The 22,207-nt window shown below is 48.5% G+C and overlaps 1 protein-coding gene across 1 annotated transcript in view; it reads right to left on the bottom strand.

The window, feature by feature from the left end:
* Positions 1-22,207, bottom strand: part of LOC109929169 (disintegrin and metalloproteinase domain-containing protein 23) — a 157,917-nt gene that overhangs the window by 59,066 nt on the left and 76,644 nt on the right. The window contains 7 exon segments of the mRNA XM_048598692.1: positions 634-720; positions 1,772-1,843; positions 3,017-3,116; positions 9,098-9,149; positions 12,352-12,442; positions 17,372-17,456; positions 19,520-19,686. Of these exon segments, the coding sequence (XP_048454649.1) occupies positions 634-720; positions 1,772-1,843; positions 3,017-3,116; positions 9,098-9,149; positions 12,352-12,442; positions 17,372-17,456; positions 19,520-19,686 (654 nt within the window).

The following is a 22,207-nucleotide window of genomic DNA, read 5'->3' as shown; positions in this document are numbered from 1 at the left end:
AAAGCACACAATTTATAGACAGTCAGTCAACATGGTGCTTTATAAATTCCTACTGTAGAAATAAAACCAGTTTGACTCCAAACTAAAACACCAACAAATTCTAAACAAGGCCTCACACCTATCATGCATTGTCTGACCGAAAATGTCACCTCTTCCTTACACTGATAAAACCTTTAGTTCTCACAGGACAGGGACTCAAAAGGAATTTGGGGATTTACATATACATATTAATCAATTTAAACCTTCTAAATGATTAAAGATTTAACAGCATCTTAGATTTGTTTAGTACATCCTCATCAATGGTGTGAACCTTTGATCTTTTACTTATAAATTCTATGTCCGATACTACCTCTCTCTCTCACGCCTGAAGAAGGACTGAGGCTCCAAAAACTTGTGTTTCCAAATAATCCTGTTGAACTATAACCTGGTGTCATGAGATTTCTGACCTTGTCCACCCCCAGTCTAACACCGGCACCTCCACATCACAGACTGAGAATGAGCCGTGAGACTGTCGTCTTGCCTACCACAAGCTGCATTAGTGAGTAGATTGGTTTATGGAGATACCTTATGGAAATCATCGCGTTGGCCACAAGCAGAGTTATAACGAAGCCGCATGGCGTTGGCATAAGTTACCTGGCATGTGTAATTGCAGCAAGGTCCGTCACTGCAGTGGGCACCATTGGCAAGGGAACACTTCTTACAGCAGCTCCCGAAGCATTCCTGGGGAAGGAATAGAGGATCATCCACGATATTCACACACAGAAGCTACAGCATGGATACATACAGGCCATTCAGCACAGCTGGTGTTTGCGCTCCCCGTGGGCCTACTCCTAATCTAGCTCACCACACCAATATCATCTCCTGTTTTTATATCCTTCATGGACTGGTCCAGACTCCCTTTGAACGCTATTCCTGACTACATGCTGCCATTCGAGGGGGCTGTCCCTCCATTCCAGAAGGATATCGACTCAGGGTCAGGAGTTTGTGCTGCGTATCTTCACAGGAACAAATGCACCGATTCTCGATGCACAGATCTCTAGGCGCAGCGCCGTGATGATGTCAGGGCTCAAACTGAAGCCTGTCCACAATTCTAGAACAAGACTGTCCCATGTAAGCCTGGATTAGAGCATCCTCTGGCAGGGAAGCATCAACACTCTTGGCTCCATACTTTCGTTAGACTCAGAAGTTATTTGAGATTCCTTGCAGCCCACTTCCTTACGTTGCCAGGCCGAGCTATCGTCCAAATCGACATGGTGGCACAGTGGTTAGCACTGCTGCCTCACAGCGCCAGGGACCTGGGTTCGATTCCAGCCTCGGGCAACTGTCTGTGTGGAGTTTGCACATTCTCCCCGTGTCTGCGTGGGTTTCCTCCGGGTGCTCCGGTTTCCTCCCACAGTCCAAAGATGTGCAGGTTAGGTGGATTGGCCATGCTAAATTGCCCATAGTGTTCAGGGAGGTAGAGGGTGTATATTAGGTGGGTCATAGGGGAATGGATCTGGGTGCGATGCTCTGAGGTTCGGTGTGGACTTGTTGGGTCGAAGGGCCTGTTTCCACACTGTAGGGATTCTAATTCTAAAAATCCTGGCTCCCTTACCTTGCCTCCCGCCCAGTGACTGTCCCATGGGGCAGTTACAAGTACACACCTACCCGCTGACTGCTCACTGACCTGGCCGATTCTTTCGCTGCCAAGCCAAGGTATAGCCACACCGAACAGCAGCATGGGCGGAGGCATTCAAAAAGCAGGCAGAGAAAGTTTACACTCCAAGCTTACCACTCGCAGTCCACAGTCGCACTCTTCACCAGCTTCCACATATCCATTTCCACACTCCGTGGTCTCAAACAGCTGTAAAGGAACAGAGAGCGGGAGCGAGTCGCACACCGGTGAGAGAAGTAAAACCGGGCCTGTAGCTCTGATTAGAGCCTGGAGTTGAGGTGGGGGAGGACAGACTGAATGCCCAGAAGCTTGAAACATGGAATGCAATTCAATCCCACCCAGAGTCCCAAGTGTCCCGAGTAGATCTTTCGCCTGTACTGTGTGGGTGTGACAGGGGCATTCCTGCCTTGACATCCTTGAGAGTCCGCAGTGAATTACCTATCAGCTGAGAGCTGAGGACCTGGAATTATAAGGCCACTGACTCCAGGGTGAATTGATCAGAGCAAGCGATCAACACTGCCTCCCATTGGTGTAGAAGACTCCATTTGGTCTACTCGGGGAGGATTAGTTGCCCATCATCCAGCCTCTTGGCAAACGGATTGAGACTAACTCAATCTAACGTCTGAAGTAACGTGAAGAGAAATTAGTCCCAAAAACAACTGACCCCCGCTTTAACAGTTTAGAGGAAACAAAAGATTTCAGTAAATGGCGGAGCAGACTTGATGGTCTGATGGGGGATGGGCGGGGACAGGCGGTGGCCTGGAGGTATTATCGCTGGACTGTTAATCCAGAGACGCAGATAATGTTCTGGGGACCCGGGTTCGAATCCCACCACGGCAGATGGTGGAATTTGAATTCAATAAAAAGAAAATCTGCATTTAAGTGTCTAACCATGAAGCCACTGTCAATTGTCAGAAAAGCTATCCGGTTCACTAATGTCCTTTAGGGAAGGAAACTGGCATCCTTACCCAGTCTGGCCTACATATGACTCCAGACCCATGGCAATATGATTGATTCTTAACTGCCCTCTGGGCAATTAGGGATGGGCAATGAACACTGGCCTAGCCAATGATGCCCTCATCCCATGAATGAATAAAGAATGGCCTATTTCTACTCTTAAAAGAGATTAAAACACAAGACTACTAACAAAATTCAGTGTGAGAACAAAAGAATGCAATGCAAGAATCTGAAAGCTCAAGAGGAGTCGTTTAGATCACTCTAGAGGCTTCCTGGCTCATGATCCTGACCCTGCATCGTGAGTGAACATCGGCGCCTGTGTTTAAATAAAATTCTGACGAGGACGTAAACCAATACTCACGGGCACTGACAGAACTCTGCCCATCTCAAAGAAGTAAGTCCTACCTTTGTCGGCCTGTTGAAGAGGCAGGCTCCTCCACCCCTTTGTAGAAACTCCTTGTATTCCATAATACTGCACTTGGAGAACGTGTGGGGATGGTAGAACCTGCAGGGGGCCGTAGTTACAGTGGAGGTGAGAACTCAGACAAACCAAGGCCAATCTAAGTCAACCCAACCAAATGAATGAGACAGAGCAGTCAATCCATACCAGTTTGATGCCCCAATTCAGGAAACTAAACCTTGACCTAATATGACCAATGTCAACTCAATCCAGCAAAACTCAGCTCCAACCACAGAAAACCAAAGCCAACTCTAACCAATAGTGAAATAGAACTAACCAAAAATGGAGTTACAGCCTAAAACTCAAAATCCACATTTAGCTCAAAATGACATATAATAACAACTACACAACTTGACTGCACTCTCGCAAAGACAATTGTGCCTCTAGCCTTCAATCACCTCAACTATTGGTCACTATGTCAAAAGGCAGCCAACAGACTGGATCCTGCATTCACCTGGATGCTTATAGATCTGACAATTAGACTGTGAAAGTAACAAGAGCACCTTACATTTGTATAGCACCTTTAATGCAATAAAACTGTCCCAAGGCACTCCATCGGAACATGATAAAACAAACTATAGAATCCCTAGAGTGTGGAAGCAGGCCATTTGGCCCGAGTCCACACTGACCCTCCAAAGAGCATCCCACCCAGACTCATCTCCCTACCCTCTCCCTTGGACAGAAGTCCACATTGAGACTACAGATTTCACACAAAGCTGATAGACTGCATTTTTTTTAAAATTAAGAGCCATTGTAGAAATGCAAAACAATAGCAGCTTGACAAAACAAACATAAACATGCAAAAATTCAAGCACATATCATGACTGGATAAATACACTGCTAGTTAAACAGATGGTGTTGAACGAAAAGGACTAACATTTGTATTGTACATTAATAACCACAGGATTTCCTAAGTAATTCTACAGCCAGGTACATTTGAAATGTGGTCGCTACTGTAATGTAGGAAACAACACAGCCAGTTTGCACACAGCAAGATCCCACAAACAGCAACGTGATAATGGCCAGATAATCTGATTTGGTGCTGTCATTTGTGAACTAAATTCTCTCCAGGGCACTGAGGAGGACTCTTGTGAAAAATAACAGCATGCAATGTTTTCTATCCACCTGCGCGGGCAGAGGGCCACTCAGTTTAATACCTCACCCAAAACGTTACACCTCAGATTGTGCAGCACTACCTCAGTATGACACAGGAAGTGTGGGACTAGATCATGGGCTCAAAAACAACTTGCATTTTGATTTGAATAACGCTCTTACTGCAGCGAAACAGTTTGGGATACATAACAGGAGTGATAAGCAGACATAAAAACAGCATTGAGGTACTCAAAGTGATGTTAGAACAGATAACCAATTGTTAGGTTAAAGTGAACATCATCAAGGAGAGAGAGAGATAGAAGGTTGGAGAAGTTTAAGAAGGGAATTCTAGTGATGAGCACCTAGGAAACCAAAGGCAAGACCACCAACAGTTGAGCGATTAAAACTGGAGATGTGCAACAGGATCGAATAAAGGGACCACAGAGATTTTGGCAGATGGGGTTGCAGAGAGATGAAGTGAACCCAAGACCATGGATGGTCCTGAAAGGAATTACAGAATTCAGGTGTTCTCTGAGGTGGCAGGGGGCTGGGGTTTGGTGCGAGTTGGGAGAGGAACAGGACAGTTCTGGATGAAATCAAGGTCACGGAAGGTGCAAGATGGTACTGCAATCAGGATAGCATTGAAATAATCAGGTCTTAGGAGTGAGAAAGGCTTTGGGGCAGAGCATGAACTGATGGAAAGTTGCCTCGTTTGAAGAAGAGTTATACCGGATTGCAAACGTCAACTCTTGTTTCTTTCCCCACAGATGCTGCCACAGAAACCTGCTGAAAAATACTCCAGCATTTTCTGTGCTTGTTTCAGATTTCCAGCAAGTGCAGTGTTTTGCTTTTGTCAGAGGCTGTGAGTAACTCAACTCCTGACTCTCCAAAACCTGTCCAGTCTCTAAGAGGCACAAGTCAGGAGTGTGATGGAATACTAAATAAAAACCAAAAGAATTGCAGATGCTTTAAATCAGGAACAAAAACAAAGTTGCTGGAAAAGCTCAGCAGGTCTGGCAGCATCTGTGGAGGAGAAAACAGAGTTAACATTTCGGGTCTGGTGACCCTTCCTCAGAATACTCCCCACTTGCCTGGATGGGTGCAGCCCCAACATCACTCAAGAAGCTTAACACCATCCAGAACAAAGCAGTCCACTTGATTGGCACTACATCCACAAACATTCACTCCCTCCACCTCCGATGCTCAGTAGCAGCGGTGTGTACTATCTATAAGATGCACTGCAGAAATTCACCAAAGATCCTCAGACACCACTTTCCAAACCCATGACCACTTCCATCTTGAAAGGCAAGGGCAGCAGATACATGGGAACACCACCACCTGCAAGTTCCCCTCCAAGCCACTCACCATCCCGACTTGGAAATATACTGGCATTTCTTCACCGATAATGGCAGAAACGTCAATAACAGCCAACGTGCCACTTGCCTTCCTGACCGCTTGCTGCATGCTCGCTTTCAGTGACCAGGGTACAAGGGCACCCGGGTCCCTTTATACATTAATATTTCCCAATCTATCACCATTTAAACGATACTTCAGCACAAATTCAATTCTGATAATCCAGGGCAGTGCCGAGGGAATACTATTCGAGGTGGCTGTGTTGTAGAGGGGGCCTTGTCAGCCTTTTCTCGCAACATAAAGGATTCTGTGATACCATTAGGAAGAAAAGCAAGGGAATTACTCCTGGTGACGTGGCCAAGTACTCAGTCAATGTCACGGAAACAAATCATTGGGTCGTTATCACATTGCATTTGAGGGAGCTTGCTGTGTTTACTAACAACAGCCCTTCACTGTGTGCAAATTACACCCAGCAGACATGAAAGATGCCATATATAAATGCGAATCTTTTTTCCGTTTCTCCTCTCAGAACTCAGGAGAAGCCTCTTTCCCCAGGCAGCAACAGGAGCGCGAGGTTTGCTACCACAGCAAGTGGTTGAGGTGGAGAGCATCAAGGCGTTCAAAAGAATTCTGGATAAATACATAAAGAAGAAAGGAAGAGCTGGACATTTGACGGGCTGAGGGGAAGAGAAGGTGGGGGCAGAGGGTTGAGTGGACAACAAACCGGCATGGGCCAGCTGGGCCAAATGGCCTCTTCCCACACCAAAAATTGGGTGTACTTCTAATACTGAAACATACGGATGGAGGAAGAGAAGAAGCAGGTTCCTATTCTGACACATTACAGGCAATAGCCACTCAATAGCCAGGCTCCACTCACAAGAACAACTGAGGCTGGGTATGGGCCAAGCTAGAGGAACCTCGAGAAGCTGAGCCTGAGTAAATCTCCTCTTCTCGGGAGAAGACCTGATCAGACTGTGGTGGGGAGGTTGAGAGGGGTGGGGGCCGGGAGTTGGTGGGTGTTGGGTAGCGGGGCAAGGACTTGGTAGATTTCTGGCTATTTTTGAATGCATTAGCAAACAAAAGGGTTTGCGTGGGGCATGTCTTAAAATGTAAAGTAAGCTCTTCAGGGATCATTTTCTTTTTCAAACGACTGTAGTTAAGGTGCACTTGTAGCCTCCTCACGGACTCAGGACCGAGTTATTAAAATAACCTGTAGAGAGCGGGCGAGATGCTTTGTAATTCCAATGAATAGGCTCCGCTTGTAACAGAGGCAAAGCTGAGAGACCTAAGTGCCCACGCTGTGCTCTGAAGTGGCCCAGAGACACAAACACACACTGTGTAATTTTGAAAGGCAAGCTCCAGCTGAACAAAAGGATTGTTTTGTCCCTGTGGAGCTAGTCACCTGAAGCCCTTAATTCCCCCCCAACCACTTTCCATCTTCCATCTGCAGCCAAGCTCCTATCAAAGGGGCACGTTATGAAGGCCGACCTGCACGGCAGCCAGCGCACACAAACGTGCTCTGTTTTCAAGATCGTCTCGATCCCGTTTTGCTCTTCCACAGACAACTCAGAACTCATCGGATACGTGCCCTCGAGAGGAACAGACCACGCACCTACCCTCCACCCTGATTCACCCTCAAATCTCCCGCTGCAACCCCCGATCCCAAACCCATCATGCACTCCGCTCCCGTTCCCCCAATTAACGCACACCCTCGCCCCCATTGCGTGTCCCGATCTCTGATTCCCCCTCCAGTCCTAAGTTTGAATTCCCTTTGTGTCTCCCTGTGACACCCCCAACAATCTCCAGTTCCTCCTCTGCAACGCTTTCCAGGTGTAGCCTCCGACATGCAATTGCAACAAGCCGCACACCACCCATCCCCTCCCTCAATTCTTACCTGCTCCCACCACCACCACCCCAACCCCTGCCAAACCAAGGAGGTGACGAGCAACTCTGTTGTCTCAACAGCGCCACACGCAGCAGTGGCCAGGGCTGGCATAACAAGCTGGTCCCAGATTCAGAGTCTCAGGCTGGGTTGTGTTGCGGGTGGGGCTCACGGTAGCAAAAGGGAGGTGAAGGACCGGGCGGGGGATTGGGATAAGGGGGCAGGGGTCTTCATGGAGAGCCCTAAGCACCGTGTGAGCACAGAATGCCCCCACCCCCCGCAATCCCCAAACATTTGTCAAAATTGATGTCGGACAGGAAGGGCCCGAGGTGATCAATAATTGATATGGAGGGTGGTTTAGCTGCTTATTTCTTTCCCATGCCCAGATCAAGTTTCAGACAGCTCTGGGGAGAGCAGTAAGGCAACGGGGAATTCTCTATCCAGAGAATTTTATACAACCTCCTCCCTGCAGTGACTGTCAAGAGGTCAGCCAGGTCAACCTCCGAGTTTGGTTTCCCTGATTGGGGCAGATATAAACAGGAGCGTCAGAGGTTCTGCTCACTCTGAGGGAGCTGGGTCAGTGTCAAGGACCCTCCACGTGTGAATAAAGGGTGACCTGGTGACAGGATACCGGCCTCTGTGAGAGTTACCTCAACCACCATCCACCACTTCATCTTCCCCAACCCCCTACCGCAGTCTGCAAAACCCAACAGTGGCGAAAGCGAGCAATTCTCCCCTGGGTGCGCCCGAGTTGGAGGGTGTGGTGTTGGGGAGGGGACGAGTGGAGATGCCACTTATTGTGGTTTTGTTGCAGTTTATTGATCAATGGTGATGTCCCTAGTTGTTCACATACAACCACTGCTGGACAGATCAGCCCAGGAGGGGGTCCAGCTAGCCAATCTCTCAGGGAAGCGAGGGGCGTGAAGTGGAAGAAGGTGTCACTGCCAGAGCTTACCTGCGTGAGGCCTTCTTTACCTCACTATGTTGCGTGAGAAATCCTGCTTTGAGTTGCAGACACTGCACAGAGTTAGTTACTTTTGGGTGCATTGCCAATGGGAATCAGGAGTGATATGGAGTTTAAGTCAGTACATGTGGTACACTTCCCCTTCGTCTGACAGTGCGGTGTTGCCCAGTGGACAACTGTAGGAGAAACTGGTGCAGAGCCACCAAAGAGGGCCAGACGTCTCGGACAGCTCAGCTCTTGTAATATGAAGGCGGCTGTGGAGAAGCCAGCGAAAAGGACGATGTCAGGTTAGAACTATCTGGGATGGTGGATCAGGCTGGGGCTCTCTTCACTCGGAGGAAGAAAACGTGAGAGGGGTCATCACAGAAGTTCTCAAACTGAAGGAGGTTTGAAACAATGGGGATACTTCTCACTTGTGGGACAGATCAAGATGAGGTCATAAACATGAGGTAACCGCTCACACATTCAACAAGGAGCTTGGGACTTCTTAACCTGGGCAGTGGTGACAATGTGGGATTCACTAGCATGGGAGATAGTTGACGTGCATGATGTTGGTGCATTGAAGTGGAGCCTGTAGAGGTACGGCTGGGAGAAAGCTATTGAAGGTTACTGAGTTAAAGCAGAATTGGGGCGGTGGGGAGGTGGTGCCACTCATCAGGAGCATAGACACCATCAGAGACCAGTCTGTCCAAAGGCCTTATTGCTGCAATGTAAACTTAGCACATTCATACACACCCGGGGTCTTCCATGATGCATCCTGTCCACGAACCTGGACACTCGCATTCTTCTGGGAGAAAGAGAGAAAAGGACATTATCAGTCTCCCGATTCAGTACACGTACTGGTTTGAAGCTGGGCTTGAAAGGTACATACCCCACAGCCCTCCCTTTCCATCTGGGGCTGATTTGCCGCAGGTATAAAGAGTAAGGCCCAAAGCGCCAGCCCAAACCGATCCCCACCCACCATACCCAGCATTCCTGCACTCCCACCCCCCTCAATAGATGGGAACTGGAGCTCGGCATTTCACTCCGGCGTGGGCAAGAGATGGAAACCTGGGACAACATCATGTTTCAAAACAATCTCAGTGAGAGGTAGGAGGAGGAGGAGGAGGAAGAGGAACTCCTGAGTAATAGCTCTGCCAACCAGCCTGTAGGCACAGGCCTCGTTCCATGTTAAATACCACACACATGCGACTGCAAAAAAATAACATTAACGCTATGCGCAACACTTCAAAGGGAATATTGGCCTTGAGTATTGGAGATTAAGAGGTGATCTCATTGAGATGTTTATGATCATGAAAGTATTTGATAGGGGTTGATGTAGGAAAACTATTTGGTCTGGTAGCAGAGGCATAACCTTTAGGCTTAGAGCCAGGCCATTCTGAGTCGATGTTTTCACATAGAGGGTGGTGGAAATCTAAAACTCACTCCCAAAAGCTGTCTGCAGTTCAATTAATTGAATGGCAGGCCAGGATTGGCTAGGAGAATAATGTCAACATCCGTGCAACATTCTGTTTCTTTCTATGTAATGTCACAAAGGTGGAGTTCAAACTCTTACCTTATTGGGCTGGGTATTTCACATATTATCTCTTGGACATTATGAAACTCTAACCTAAGGGACGGACACTGGTCTACAACAGCTAAAATTCTGCATCTGTGCAGGACACAAGCTATTACTCTAGACACACAGCTGATGCAGCATTCAGAGAGAGGTCGGGGAGCCAGTTCTCAGGTGTTAAAAAACACGCTGGATCCGAACTGACAGTCAGATACCCTGGACTCCACAGGGACCGACAGCCTTATAACTCTCCCTCTTTCTTTGAAACCTCTCCCTCATCGAAGCTGTTTAGGGATTTGAAGTTCCCTCAGAAGACTTTACTGCTGCAAGCTGCGAGTTCCAATGGGAGAGTTCTGAATCGATCCCACTATTCTGGGACAACAGAATCACCGGGAGGAGAGAGTGCAGTCTGACTGCTGCAATGAGAAACCGCCTGGACCAGCAGTCACTGGGAAAAACAGCCTTTCAGCTAAAAACAAGCCTCTGGGAATTCACTGAATAATTTTCGTCACCAATTGGCCAGGTTTTTAAGATCTGATACCCCGAACAATTTTATTGTCTTTTCTTTTGCATGCTTGGGGAAATTGCATATGTGTTGTTTATGTAATAGTAGCCACTTTGCATGTATTAAATCTTTCCCCACCAAGTGAGTTTCATTAATAAAACTCTTTGCTTGTCAAGAACCTAGCAGGCTCATTTTTCTACAACAAGCTGGGCATGGTAAAGCAGATATTTATCAAATTGGTAACATCACTCCCTTTTAAATTCAAACTCTGTTGTAACTAAGTCAGGAATAGCACAGAGACAGTCACCCAGTTAAATCATAGAATCCCTACAGTGTGAAAACAGGCCCTTTGGCCCAACAAGTCCACACCGACTCTCAGAGCATCCCATCCAGACCCATCCCCCTCCAACCCACTTAATCAACACACCCCTGAACACTATGAGTAATTTAGCATGGCCAATCCACCTAACCTGCACGTCTTTGGTCTGTGGGAGGAAACCGGAGCACCCGGAGGAAACCCACGCAGACGTGGGGAGAATGTGCAAACTCCACACAGACAGTCGCCTGAGGGTGGAATTGAACCCGGGTCCCTGGTGCTGTGAGGTAGCAGTGCTAACCACTGAGCCACTGTGCCACCCCATCTACCCCTCTGAACTAAGTCTTAACAGGGCAGAGAAAAAGCTCAAATGTAGCATCTTTACCACATGCAGAGCTGCCCTCCACTATTTCAATTTTAGGAGGGTGGATCAATCACCCAAATGATCAATGCAGCAACAACAACTGCATTTATACAACACCTTTAATGTAGCAGATGTCCTAAGGTTTTTCATGGAGCGTCATACGACAAAACATGACACCAGGCCAAATAAGGAGGCCGTAGTTTGGTGGCCATACGCTTGGTCGAAGAGGTAGGTTTTAATAATCATTTTAATGGGGGTAAAACAGACGAGGAGGATAAGGAAGAAAACAAGAACTTAAAATAAGGCAGCTGAAGATGTGACCACCAATGCAAAACAGGGCAGCACAGGAGGCCACCACTGGAGAGATGCAGAGATCTCAGAAGGTTCATGGCTGAAGGAGCCTGTAGAGACAAGGGTTAGCGTCTTCTGCTTTCACAAAATCCCATTTCCCCCATGCCCCCAAATTATTTACTTGTATCTTGGGTCAATCAGCAATCCTGGGATTCTGGTGTCTGTACTTCTGGCAGCTGCCACACTCTCCCCAGTGGCGCTGCTGAGTGCAAGAGCAGCTGGCGTCTGCTTGGCTGGCAGTTCCCAGAGACCATCACTTCCTTCCCTGGGGAGGGAAGGGGTGGGGTGGGGGGGTTCTCAATTTCAAGGGAAGGTCCGCCAAGGTGACTCGCCTTTGCCTGACTGGCTTGTGGGTCAATGGGCCTCTCGCTGCCTCTCAAGCCCCACTGCCCTAGGGAGGGGGCAAGGTTAAACAGAGATCTGAATATCACAGCTTCAAATGTCATGCTATGGACAATGGTGTCACGATTAAGGTGAAGTTGGAACTCTCACCAGCTCACCTCTTGTCTCCTGCTCCCTCCCTCACCATTCTGAACCATTACTATTTGAATGGCTGACACCAACCATTGTACACGTGGCTGTACATCTTTCTTACATACGCAAACAGTGACAAGAAAGAAATAGCATAGGAATCAAGAGAAAGGCAAAGCTCCGAACCATCTAAGCGATCTCCATCTCGTGCTGAGAAAATGCTGAAAGAAACAGGTGTGTAACCTGCAAACTTCCATCTTAAACATTCCTATACCCAAGGTTAGGCGTCTCATTGCCAGAGAATTTGTGCCGTGTGGGGAATGGGGGTGGGGGTCTCTCCCTCACGGATTGTGAGCCAGTGCAATACAACACTCTCCACATTTCCATTATTACAGGCACACGTCTGGACCACACTAATGGTACTTACTTTTCCTCTTCGATTCAGACTCCCACTGTATGCCCAAGTTCTGCGCAAGGCCCTGCCCCAGCACAACTGGCATCGACCACATATGTCCATACTAGAAATTGAGAGAGTAAAATTGGAATACAACACGGATTAGTGAACAGCGAATAGGGATAAGGGGTCCCTTTCCAGCTCGGCAATCCATGACCAGCGGGGTTCCACAGGGATCAGTGCTGGGACTGCAGCAGTTTACCGTACACATTAATGATTTGGAGGAAGGGAACGAATGCTCTGTAGCCAAATTTGCAGACAACACAAAAACAGATGGAAAGGCAGGTTGTGAGAGGGGTTCAAACAGTTCACAGTGATATGTTGATAGGCTTAGTAAGTGGGTAAAAAGTTGGCAAACACAGTCCAACGTGAGAAAATGTGAAGTTGTTCATTTTGGAATGGAGAACAAAAGAACAGGCTATTAATTAAAAGGAGAAAAACTGCAGAAAGCTGCAATACAAAGGGACTTGCAGGTACATGTGCATGATACACAGGAAGCTAGCACACAGGTACAGCAGGTAATCATAAGAGTCATAGAGTCATACAGCATAGAAACAGACCCTTCAGTCCAACTAGTCCTGCCAACCATGTTCCCAAACCAAACTAGTCCCGCCTGCCTGTGTTTGGTCCATATCCCTCCAAACCTTTCCGATTCATGTACTGATCCAATGTCTTTTAAATGTTGTAACTGTACCTGCATCAACCCCTTCCTCTGGCAGTTCATTCCACACGTGAACCACTCTATGTAAAAAAGTTGCCCCTCATGTCCTTTTTAAATCTTTCCCCTTTCACCTTACAAGTATGCCTTCTAGCTTTGAACTCCCCTACCCTTGCTATTTGCTTTATCAATGCTCTTCACGATTATATAAACCCCCATAAGGTCATCCCTCAACCTCCTATGCTCCAGTGAAAAAAGTCTCAGCCTAACCAGCTCCTCCTTATAACTCAAGCCCAATCAAGAAGACTAATGCAATATTGGTCCTTATTTCAAGGAGTTTGGAGTATAAGAATCAGGAAGTCTTACTGAAACTGTACAAGGTGCTGGTCAGACTGCATCCAGATTACAGTGGGCAGTTTTGATCCCCTTGGTTAAGGAAAGATATTGATTCATTGCAAGCAGTTCAGAAAAGAGTCACTAGGATGATCCTTGGTGTGGAGGGATTGTCTTATGAGCAAAGGCTAAACAGGTTGGGACTCTACTCACTGGAGTTTAGAAAAATGAGAGGTGATCTCATTGAAACATATCGGATTCTTAAGGAGCTTAACAGGGTAAATGCTGAGAGGATATTTCCCCTCATGGGAGAGTCCAGCACCAGCAGGCACAGTCTCAGAAATAAAGGGACGCCAATTTAAGATGAAGATGAGGAGGAATATCTTTTCTGTGAAGTTTGTGTGTCTTTGGAACTCGTTGCCACAGAGAGCTGTGAGGGAAGAGTCCTTGTGTATATTTAAGGCTGAGATAGGTTCTTGATCAGTCGGGGAATAGAGGGTAATGGGGAAAGGGCAAGAAAGTGGACGTGAGGAATATTGCATCAGCCACCATCCGATTGAATGGCAGAGAAGACCTGAGGGCTGAATGGCTTACTGCTGTTCCTATTTCTTATGACCTTATGACCTAAAACACTGTTGCTGGTTCATCGGTCCAGTCCATGACTGACCCTCAGTTTAATGGGAATGAGCTCCAAAGGAAGATCCAACAAGGTCAAACTATCCAGGCTTTGAAGGAAGGCACAAGCTCACTCTGGGACACATGAAATATAACAGGATACAGCCAGTGAATAATTTCACCTGAACCCAGGTCAATGGGAAGCAACTTAGGTTTGCAGTGACCTGTGATATAAATTAGTAGTATCAGGGCCTACTTATAAAGGAGAATGGATTATATCAGAGGCTGTCAGGTTGGTTGCTAGGCAAAGTTTAGTGAGTTTGGATGGAAGAGCACCCAAACATAGGAAGGTTACAGCACAAAAGAAGGCCATTCAACCATCTTGTCCATGCCCATTCTCCATCACAGCAACTCAGCTAGTTCCTCTCTCCCACCTTTTCCCAGTTGCTCCGCATTTTTCCTTTCAAATAATTCGCTAATGTGATTTTGAGGATTAGGATTGAATGAGCCTTCCCCCACACTCTCGTTCCTGATGCTAACCACTCACCATGGACAATGGGTTTTCTGTAGAGGTTTTCCTGATGGTGTTGTTGTTGGCTGTTGCGCCAGTCACCTCAAGCCGGTGTGCTCTGGTTCCAGAGTGTTCTGCCAATGGGGACAGTTTCTCTCCCCACCTGCTTTTCCCAGGCCCTTCATGATTTTAAACACTTCCATCAAATAATGATCTCCTCTCAATGTTCCCTTCCCTGAAGTGCACAGCTCCAGCTTCCCCGATCTGTCCTCGTGACTGGTGCCAGGTGGGTAGGGTGCTGGATGGCTAGGGGGTAGATACCAGAGGGGGTTGGTTGCCCATTGGAGAGTGGGTAGGATGCCTGGAGTAGCATGCCAGATAACCATAGGACAGGTACTAGCTAAGTAGGATTTTAGCTGGATAGGAGGGAGAGTGCCAGGTGGGTTGGATGTCAACTGCATTAGGTGCCAGGATGCAAGTCAGCAAAGGCGGGGGGGCAAGTAAATGGTGCAGTGTTTAGGATAAGTCAAGGCGGGTAGCAGAAATCAGGTCTAGTGTGGGTCAGGGATGTGGATCTGGCTACAGGAGGGGTGTTGGGCTGAACAATGGCCAAGTCAGATCTGGTGTATGGGTGTCAGGTCGTGTCAAGTGGGAGGGTCAGGGGTTAGGTTGGGTCAGCGTGTGTGTGTGTGTCAGTGTCTGTGTGGGGCCCACTAGTTTAGAGGAGGGTGAGTTAGTCAGGATTTGGGGGTTTGTAATAGTGTAGATGGGTGTGTATGTGTGCTAAGTGTGGGATTTATTGAATAGTTATTCAGGAGTTTGACTATTTAATAGTCTAACGTTTCCTCAGTAACTAATTATTTAACTTCATCAAAACCCTCTGAATTCTCCAAATTAAATGGAGACTCCAGGTGTCGAGGAATTGCCCAGTGGAATCTTCAATTTCCTGGGCGATTCCTTCGAAGCCTGATGTCTTGGGATTCCACAGAGTCCCCACGGGCACCTCCCATCCACGCCGGAACAACAAGTGTCTGGCCAGTGGAAAATCCATTATGGCAATAACAGAGACCCGGCTCAAAGAAGGGCAGGACCAGGAGTTAAATATTCCTCGATGCAAGGTGTTTAGGAACAACAGGGAAGGATGAGAAAGGGTGCATGGAGTGGAGAATTGTTTGTGGAGAACACCTCAGTGCTGGGAGAGAAAGGATGTACCAGAGAGTTCAAGGGCAGAAACTATTAGGCTAGAACTAAAGAACAAAAATGCTGCAATTGCTCAGTGTAGCCTACAGGCTACCAACAAGTGGAAGGGGCAAAGGTGCAAGAAAATTGCAGACAGTAGCCAAAATTATATAGTCATAATGGGAGCTGTAATTGACCGAATACAGATTGGGATAGTTGTAATGAGAGCTGGAGAAGGGCAAGAGTTCCGATTAATGGGGACGTACAGTACAAAAGCAGAAAGGTTACAATGAGCTTGTATATGGACACCCACTAGTTGGAGTATTGTATATAACTTTGGCTACCACACTTGCGGAAGCATGTGAGCACACTGGCAAAAGTACAGAAGAGGTTGACGCGAATGGTTACAGGGATGGGAAACTTCAGCCACGAGGGTGGATTGGAGAAGTTGGGACTGTTTTCTTTGGACAGAAGGCGGCTGAGAGGAGATCCGACAGAAGTTTTCAAACTCATGAGAAGATTGGACGCAGCAGACAGGGAGAAAGTGCTCCTGCTTGCAATAGGATCAATAACGAGAGGGCACAGAATTGAAGTGACTTGCAGAGGAAGCAAATGCATTCTGAGAGAAAAAGGACTTTTCAGAGGCAGTGCTTTGCATACAATATGAGTAAATACAGGATACCTGGGCTTCCCAGCTAAAATGATCACTCACCTCAACACCCCACCTGCCCTGTTTACCAAAGTCACCAAATTTAACATGGCAAAGGTTAAATCAGGAACTATCATTTAGATTGAAACTGAGCACAGAAAACAAAGTAAAAGATATCAGAATTGAGATAAAAGAGACAGAAATCATTAAAGAAAAAGATTAATTTCCCACAGAAATTATGTTTTGAAGGACTGAGACAATGCCTTTGTAAAAATGAAGTGCTCAAGGCCAAAGAGTCTGCTTAGCATGTTACCAAATATAATGCTGCAAAAACTTTTGACTGCACCCTTAAGGTACTGGCCCTAACCTTTTCTGACATGTTTAGTGGGCTATTTGTGGGTAGGTACCACAACGTCACACCCATATTTTAACGTGAGTCGGGAACAAAAGCAGAAGTTGCTGGAAAAGCTCAGCAGGTCGGGCAGCATCTGCGAAGAAAAAAAAAATCAGAGTTAACGTTTCGGGTCCGGTGACCCTTCGTCAGAAACAGACCCGAAGCATTAACTTTGATTTTCTTTCTTCACAGATGCTGCCAGACCTGCTGAGCTTTTCCAGCAACTTCTGTTTGTTTTTGTCCCTGATTTACAGCATCTGCCGTTCTTTCGTGTTTTTTTTTAATGGGAGTCCTTTGGCGAGGGACCGTGGAAGAGTAGGGTATCACAGATTCCGTGTTTAACGGTGGGTGTGTAGACTCCGGAGGTCAGAGTTTGATTTGCTCTGTGAGCACCGAGGGCTCACCAAAGGTTACTCAGGACGCTAAATTCAGGCCAAAGGCAGAGTCTCGCCGACTCATCTTTGAAATAAGGCTGTGGGTTATTTTATCCCCTCGCTGTCGCTCCGAGAGGGCAGATGGTACATCCATTTAAACATCTGACCTGAAAGACAGCACCTCAAGCAGTGCAGCACTACCCCGATATCAGCTCAAATTCTAATCAATGCGGTGAATCAGAAGGGGGGTGCGCTAGGCGCCAAGAGGTGAAATTCTTACCTCATTCACCCCGACTCCCCGCGTCAGCGAGCAAACACCTCCAAAGAACGCCATACTGCTCATGCTGCTTTTAAACGTGGTGCCCCTGGTCAACACACACAAGGCAATCATAAATGCGGCGCCACAGAAACGAGCACAAAATGAATACAGAATCGATGAGGAGCTGGCAGAACCTAATTCAACTCCAATCCTGTCATTCCCAGTGCTACATGATACATACAGGGCATAACATCTAACTATACTGTTACAATGGATGCACACAACCTCCCTAACTGTTTCACCAACTCGAATCTCTACTGCGCGGAAGCAGGCCATTTGGCCCATCGAGTCCACACCGACCCTCCGAAGAGCATCCAAGCCAGTCCCACCACCCTATACCCTGTAACCCTGCATTCCCCGTGGCTAATTCAACTAGCCTGCACATCCCTGGACACCTTGGACAATTTAGCACGGGCCAGAGCACCTAACCTGCACATCTTTGAAAAATCCGGGAGGTTACCGGAGCACCCGGAGGAAACCGCGCAGACGGGGGGGGGGCAGAGAGAGAATGTGCAAACTCCACACAGGCAGTCGGCCGAGAGTGGGGGGATCGAGCCCCGGTCCCCGGCGCCATGAGGGAGCAGTGCTGCCCATAACAGCAGCGGGAGGTTACAGCGGAGTAGGTTCCTCATCAGCTGAGAGGTGGAAAGAAATCTGCAGCCTCCGCCATCGCTGGCCGTAGCTCCAGGTTACAACACGCAGGCGGAAGTGCGGGTCACCATAGCAAGCTGGACTTCTGGGGGAGGACTAGTTGGCTCACTGTGGGTCAGAACGGTGCCACCAGCGCGGGGCTCAGTGCCATTCTGCCTGAGGTGGGTGCCCTCTTTCCCTACACCACTCCCCCCACCCTCCACACACCCAGCGACGATGGTCACCTACTGAAGAGCCAAAGAAGTTGCTGGTTACCAGAGGGCACCCTGCACGTCGCCATTGCGGTGAAAGGGGACTCCATTTTTTTTCCCCTCTCTAAACATCCACTCCAAGGAGGCAGACAGGGGGCCTCAGCTTAACGGCTCATGTGAAAGACAGCAACACCAAACAATGCAGCACTCCGACCCCCCACTCCTATCCCCATCAGTACGGCGCTGGAGGGGACAGCATGGATTTCTGCGCCCAAGCCCCGGTGAGGGTCTTGAATTCAACCCAAACTGTCCCCCACCCCTCCACCTCGAGCTCTGAGCTGAAGCTAGGAGTCCGGTGCAGCGCTGTGCGAGCGGACAGTAGAGAAGGTCCAGTCGAAATAAATGCGTACGAGCAGGCTGGGAGTCAGTGCGGAGAAAGTTCGAAGGAGGCTCGGAAACGAAGAAAGCTAACTTCCGTTTTCTGACGGGTGTTTGTCGGCGAGGAACTGATTTTCTGCTTAAAAACAGTGCATTCCCTAACGGTCAGTGAGCGAGGACATGATGGCAGCATTTAGCTTTCCTCAAAAAAAAAATTCAGACATGGGCTGTGCGCGTCACTCAGTTACAGCACATCCCTAATTGCCCCTCGACTGTCCATGCGGAGCGTGCACATTCTGGCTGTGTCTGCGCGGGTTTCCTCCCGCTGTCCAAAGATGTGCAGGTTAGGCGAAGTAGCCACGGGAAGTGAAGGATTACCAGGGATAGGGTAGTGGGGTGGGTCTGGGCAGGATGCCCTTCGGAGGGTTGGTGCAGACTTGATGGGCCAAATGGCCGTCTTCCACAGTGTAGGGATTCTATGGTAGTACCTGCCCTCCTTGTTGACCTCTTGCTCTCTAATCTTGAGCCCTAACTTGTGACCAATCCTGTTTGTCCCACTGGGAGCGGACTGGCACTGGATCACCATCCGGCAGTTCCTTGAGTGTAAAATTCGCATCCTCGCGTTCCAATCCCTACAGGGCCTGTTCTTTCCCCTTAATCTCAGGTCAGCCTTGGACCCTCCAAAAACTCTGTGTTCTCCCCATTCCTTGCGTGTCCCTGGCTCCCTTTAGCCCACGTCCGGGAGCTGTGCTTTCTGAACTCTGACCACCACCCCCCACCCCACCCCACCACCCAATTTGCTCTCTCACACCCCTCCCTTAAGAGGCTCCAAGTGTTTGACCTCCAGCTCCATGGCACAAGTGACAACCGCAGCGAACGTTTTACTCACGAGAGCAGTTGCACAGAGTCAGCCTGCTCCCGAATGAACTGCTGTCGGTACTTGGAGAAACCGCGCAGGGCCTGCATCTGGTCCTGGCCCACGTCGATCCTGTCCTTGTCTGACCACGTTTCCACAGCGACCAGAACCACCCTGGTGTTCAGCTGCTCCTTGAAGATCTGCAGCACAGGAGAACAGGAGTTGGGTAAATCCCATCCAATCAGCGTGCGCGCGCACGCACACACACGTACAGTCAACGCCTTAGCTTAACATCAACACTGCAAACAGTGCCGCTCTCCCTCCCTGCTGGACTGGGAGCTGCAGCTTGAGATTGTGAGCTCAGGTCTCTCGAGGGGCGTTTGAGCCCACATCTTCGAAGTCAGAGGCGGGGGGATATTGAGAACGAGCATTCTGTGAGCCAAGCTCAGTGGCGTCTCACGCTCACATTCCTTCACAGGACGATGGGGTTCCTATGGGATGCACCAACCTACGTCGGTTGGGAATATGAGCTCCAAGGCGCCAGGAGTTCCGCAGCAGGACTGAAACCTTCACCACTGTTTCGCAGAACTGACTAAAATCTTGAACAGAGCCAAGGGAATCGACCCAAACCAGAAATGGTTTATTCTAGTATTTTAATAGATGGCCACAAAAGGCTGCTCTTACATTCCTCCGTCGTCAGTGAACATGTTACGCAAGGTTGAAAATTCAACACAGCTCAGATACATCGTTCGTTCTTCATTTATTTACAAATCCAAGTGAACAAGAGGCTTAATCTGTACTCATGGGGATAAAGGACCCTGTGGCGCTATGGTCAAAGAAAAGCTGAGGAAGCCTGCCTGAGTCCTCGCTAATATTCATCTCCTCCGCCAACTGTGGCCGGACACATAATCTCATTGCTGTATGTGCATGAGATCTCGTCTGTGCTACAACGCTGACTAGTTTTTTAAAGTATTGCATTGGTGGTGGTGGGGGGGGTTGGGGCGTCGTGAGGTTGTGTTCGGCGCTGCGGAAATACAAGTTGTTTTGCCCTGCTTGCCTTCTCTTCTGTCGGCAGGAGACCCAGGCTTCCCTCTCTCAAAACACAATTCCCACATTGTCCCCGAAGGGAGACTGAAACAGACAGACACCCGACCATCTCCATATCCTGAATCCCATAGGCCCTTCTCTTCCATTGGCCTTTCGAGCTTGAAACTGTGATGTGTGACTTCTGGTGAGAAATTTTCACCTGAGGCCATGCTTAATCTGTTCAAAGTTATCCGGTTTAAGATGGTACAAAAACAGAAGTTTCTGAAAAAAGCTCAGCAGGTCCGGCAGCATCTATGGAGAAAAAAAAATCAGAGTTAACACTTCGGGTCCGGTGACCCTTCCTTAGAACTGACGAGCCGAAACGTTAACTCTGATTTTTTTTCTTCACAGATGCTGCAGGACCTGCTGAGCTTTTCCAGTGACTTCGGTTTTTGTTCCCGATTTACAGCATCCGCAGTTCTTTCGGTTTATTCGGTTTAGGATGGTGTTAAAATAGCAGGTGAAGGGGTTTTACGCAGGTAGCTCAACAGGGTGGGGGATATGGGGGCAGGAATTTTGTAGGCTATCAGCACACTCGTTATGAGGATCACGAACCAATACTTCAAGGCACCAATCAGGAAGCAAAAGAATAAAAAATACGATGTTAAACAATGAAAAATCACCCGGGTACTAAAGAGCTACACGGGCCCAAAACCCCACCTCTTCCTCTGTTACATCGATGACTGTATCTGTGCCGCCTTGTGCTCCCACGAGGATCTCGAACAGTTCATCCACTTCACCAACACCTTCCACACCAACCTTAAGTTCACCTGGACTGTCTCTGACACGTCTCTCTCCTTCCTGGACCTCTCTGTTTCCATCGCTGGCAACCACCTGGAAACCCATATCCATTTCAAGCCTACCGACTCCCACAGATACCTAGAATACACCTCCTCCCACCCACCTTCCTGCAAAAATGCCATCCCCTATTCCCAATTCCTTCACCTCCGCCGCATCTGCTCCCAGGATGAGGCGTTCTGCTCCCGAACATCTCAGATGACCTCGTTTTTCAAGGACGGCCAACTTCCCCTCTACAGTGGTCGAGAACGCCCTCCACTGTGTCTCCCGCATTTCCCGCAACTCATCCCTCACACCCCCTCCCCGCAATAACAACCAAAACAGAATCCCCCTCGTCCTCACATACCACCCCACCAACCTCTGGATCCAACACATCATCCTCCAACACTTCCGCCATCTGCAATCCGACCCCACCACCAAAGACACTTTTCCCTCCCCACCCTTACCTGCTTTCCAGAGGGATCACTCTCTCCTTGACTCCCTTGTCCGCTCCACACTCACCACCACACCCGGCATTTTTCCCTGCAACCACAGGAAGTGCTACACCTGCCCCTATACCTCTCCCCTCAGCCCCATCCCAGGCCCCAAGAAGACCTTCCACATCAAGCAGACGTTCACCTGCACATCTGCTAATGTGGTATACTGTATCTACTGTTCCAGATGTGGCCTCCTCTACATCGGGGAAACCAAACGGAGGCTTGGGGACCGCTTTGCGGAATACCTATGCTCGGTTCGCAACAAACAACTTCCCCTCCCACTCCTTCGATGAGATGTCCATCCTGGGCCTCCTGCAGTGCCACAACGATGCCACCCGAAGGTTGCAGGAACAGCACCTCA

Source organism: Rhincodon typus, chromosome 7 (genome assembly GCF_021869965.1).
Source record: "Rhincodon typus isolate 14 chromosome 7, sRhiTyp1.1, whole genome shotgun sequence".
Taxonomy (NCBI): domain Eukaryota; kingdom Metazoa; phylum Chordata; class Chondrichthyes; order Orectolobiformes; family Rhincodontidae; genus Rhincodon; species Rhincodon typus.
The sequence above is the reverse complement of the archived record's forward strand: the minus strand, read 5'-3'. Positions and strand labels throughout refer to the sequence as shown.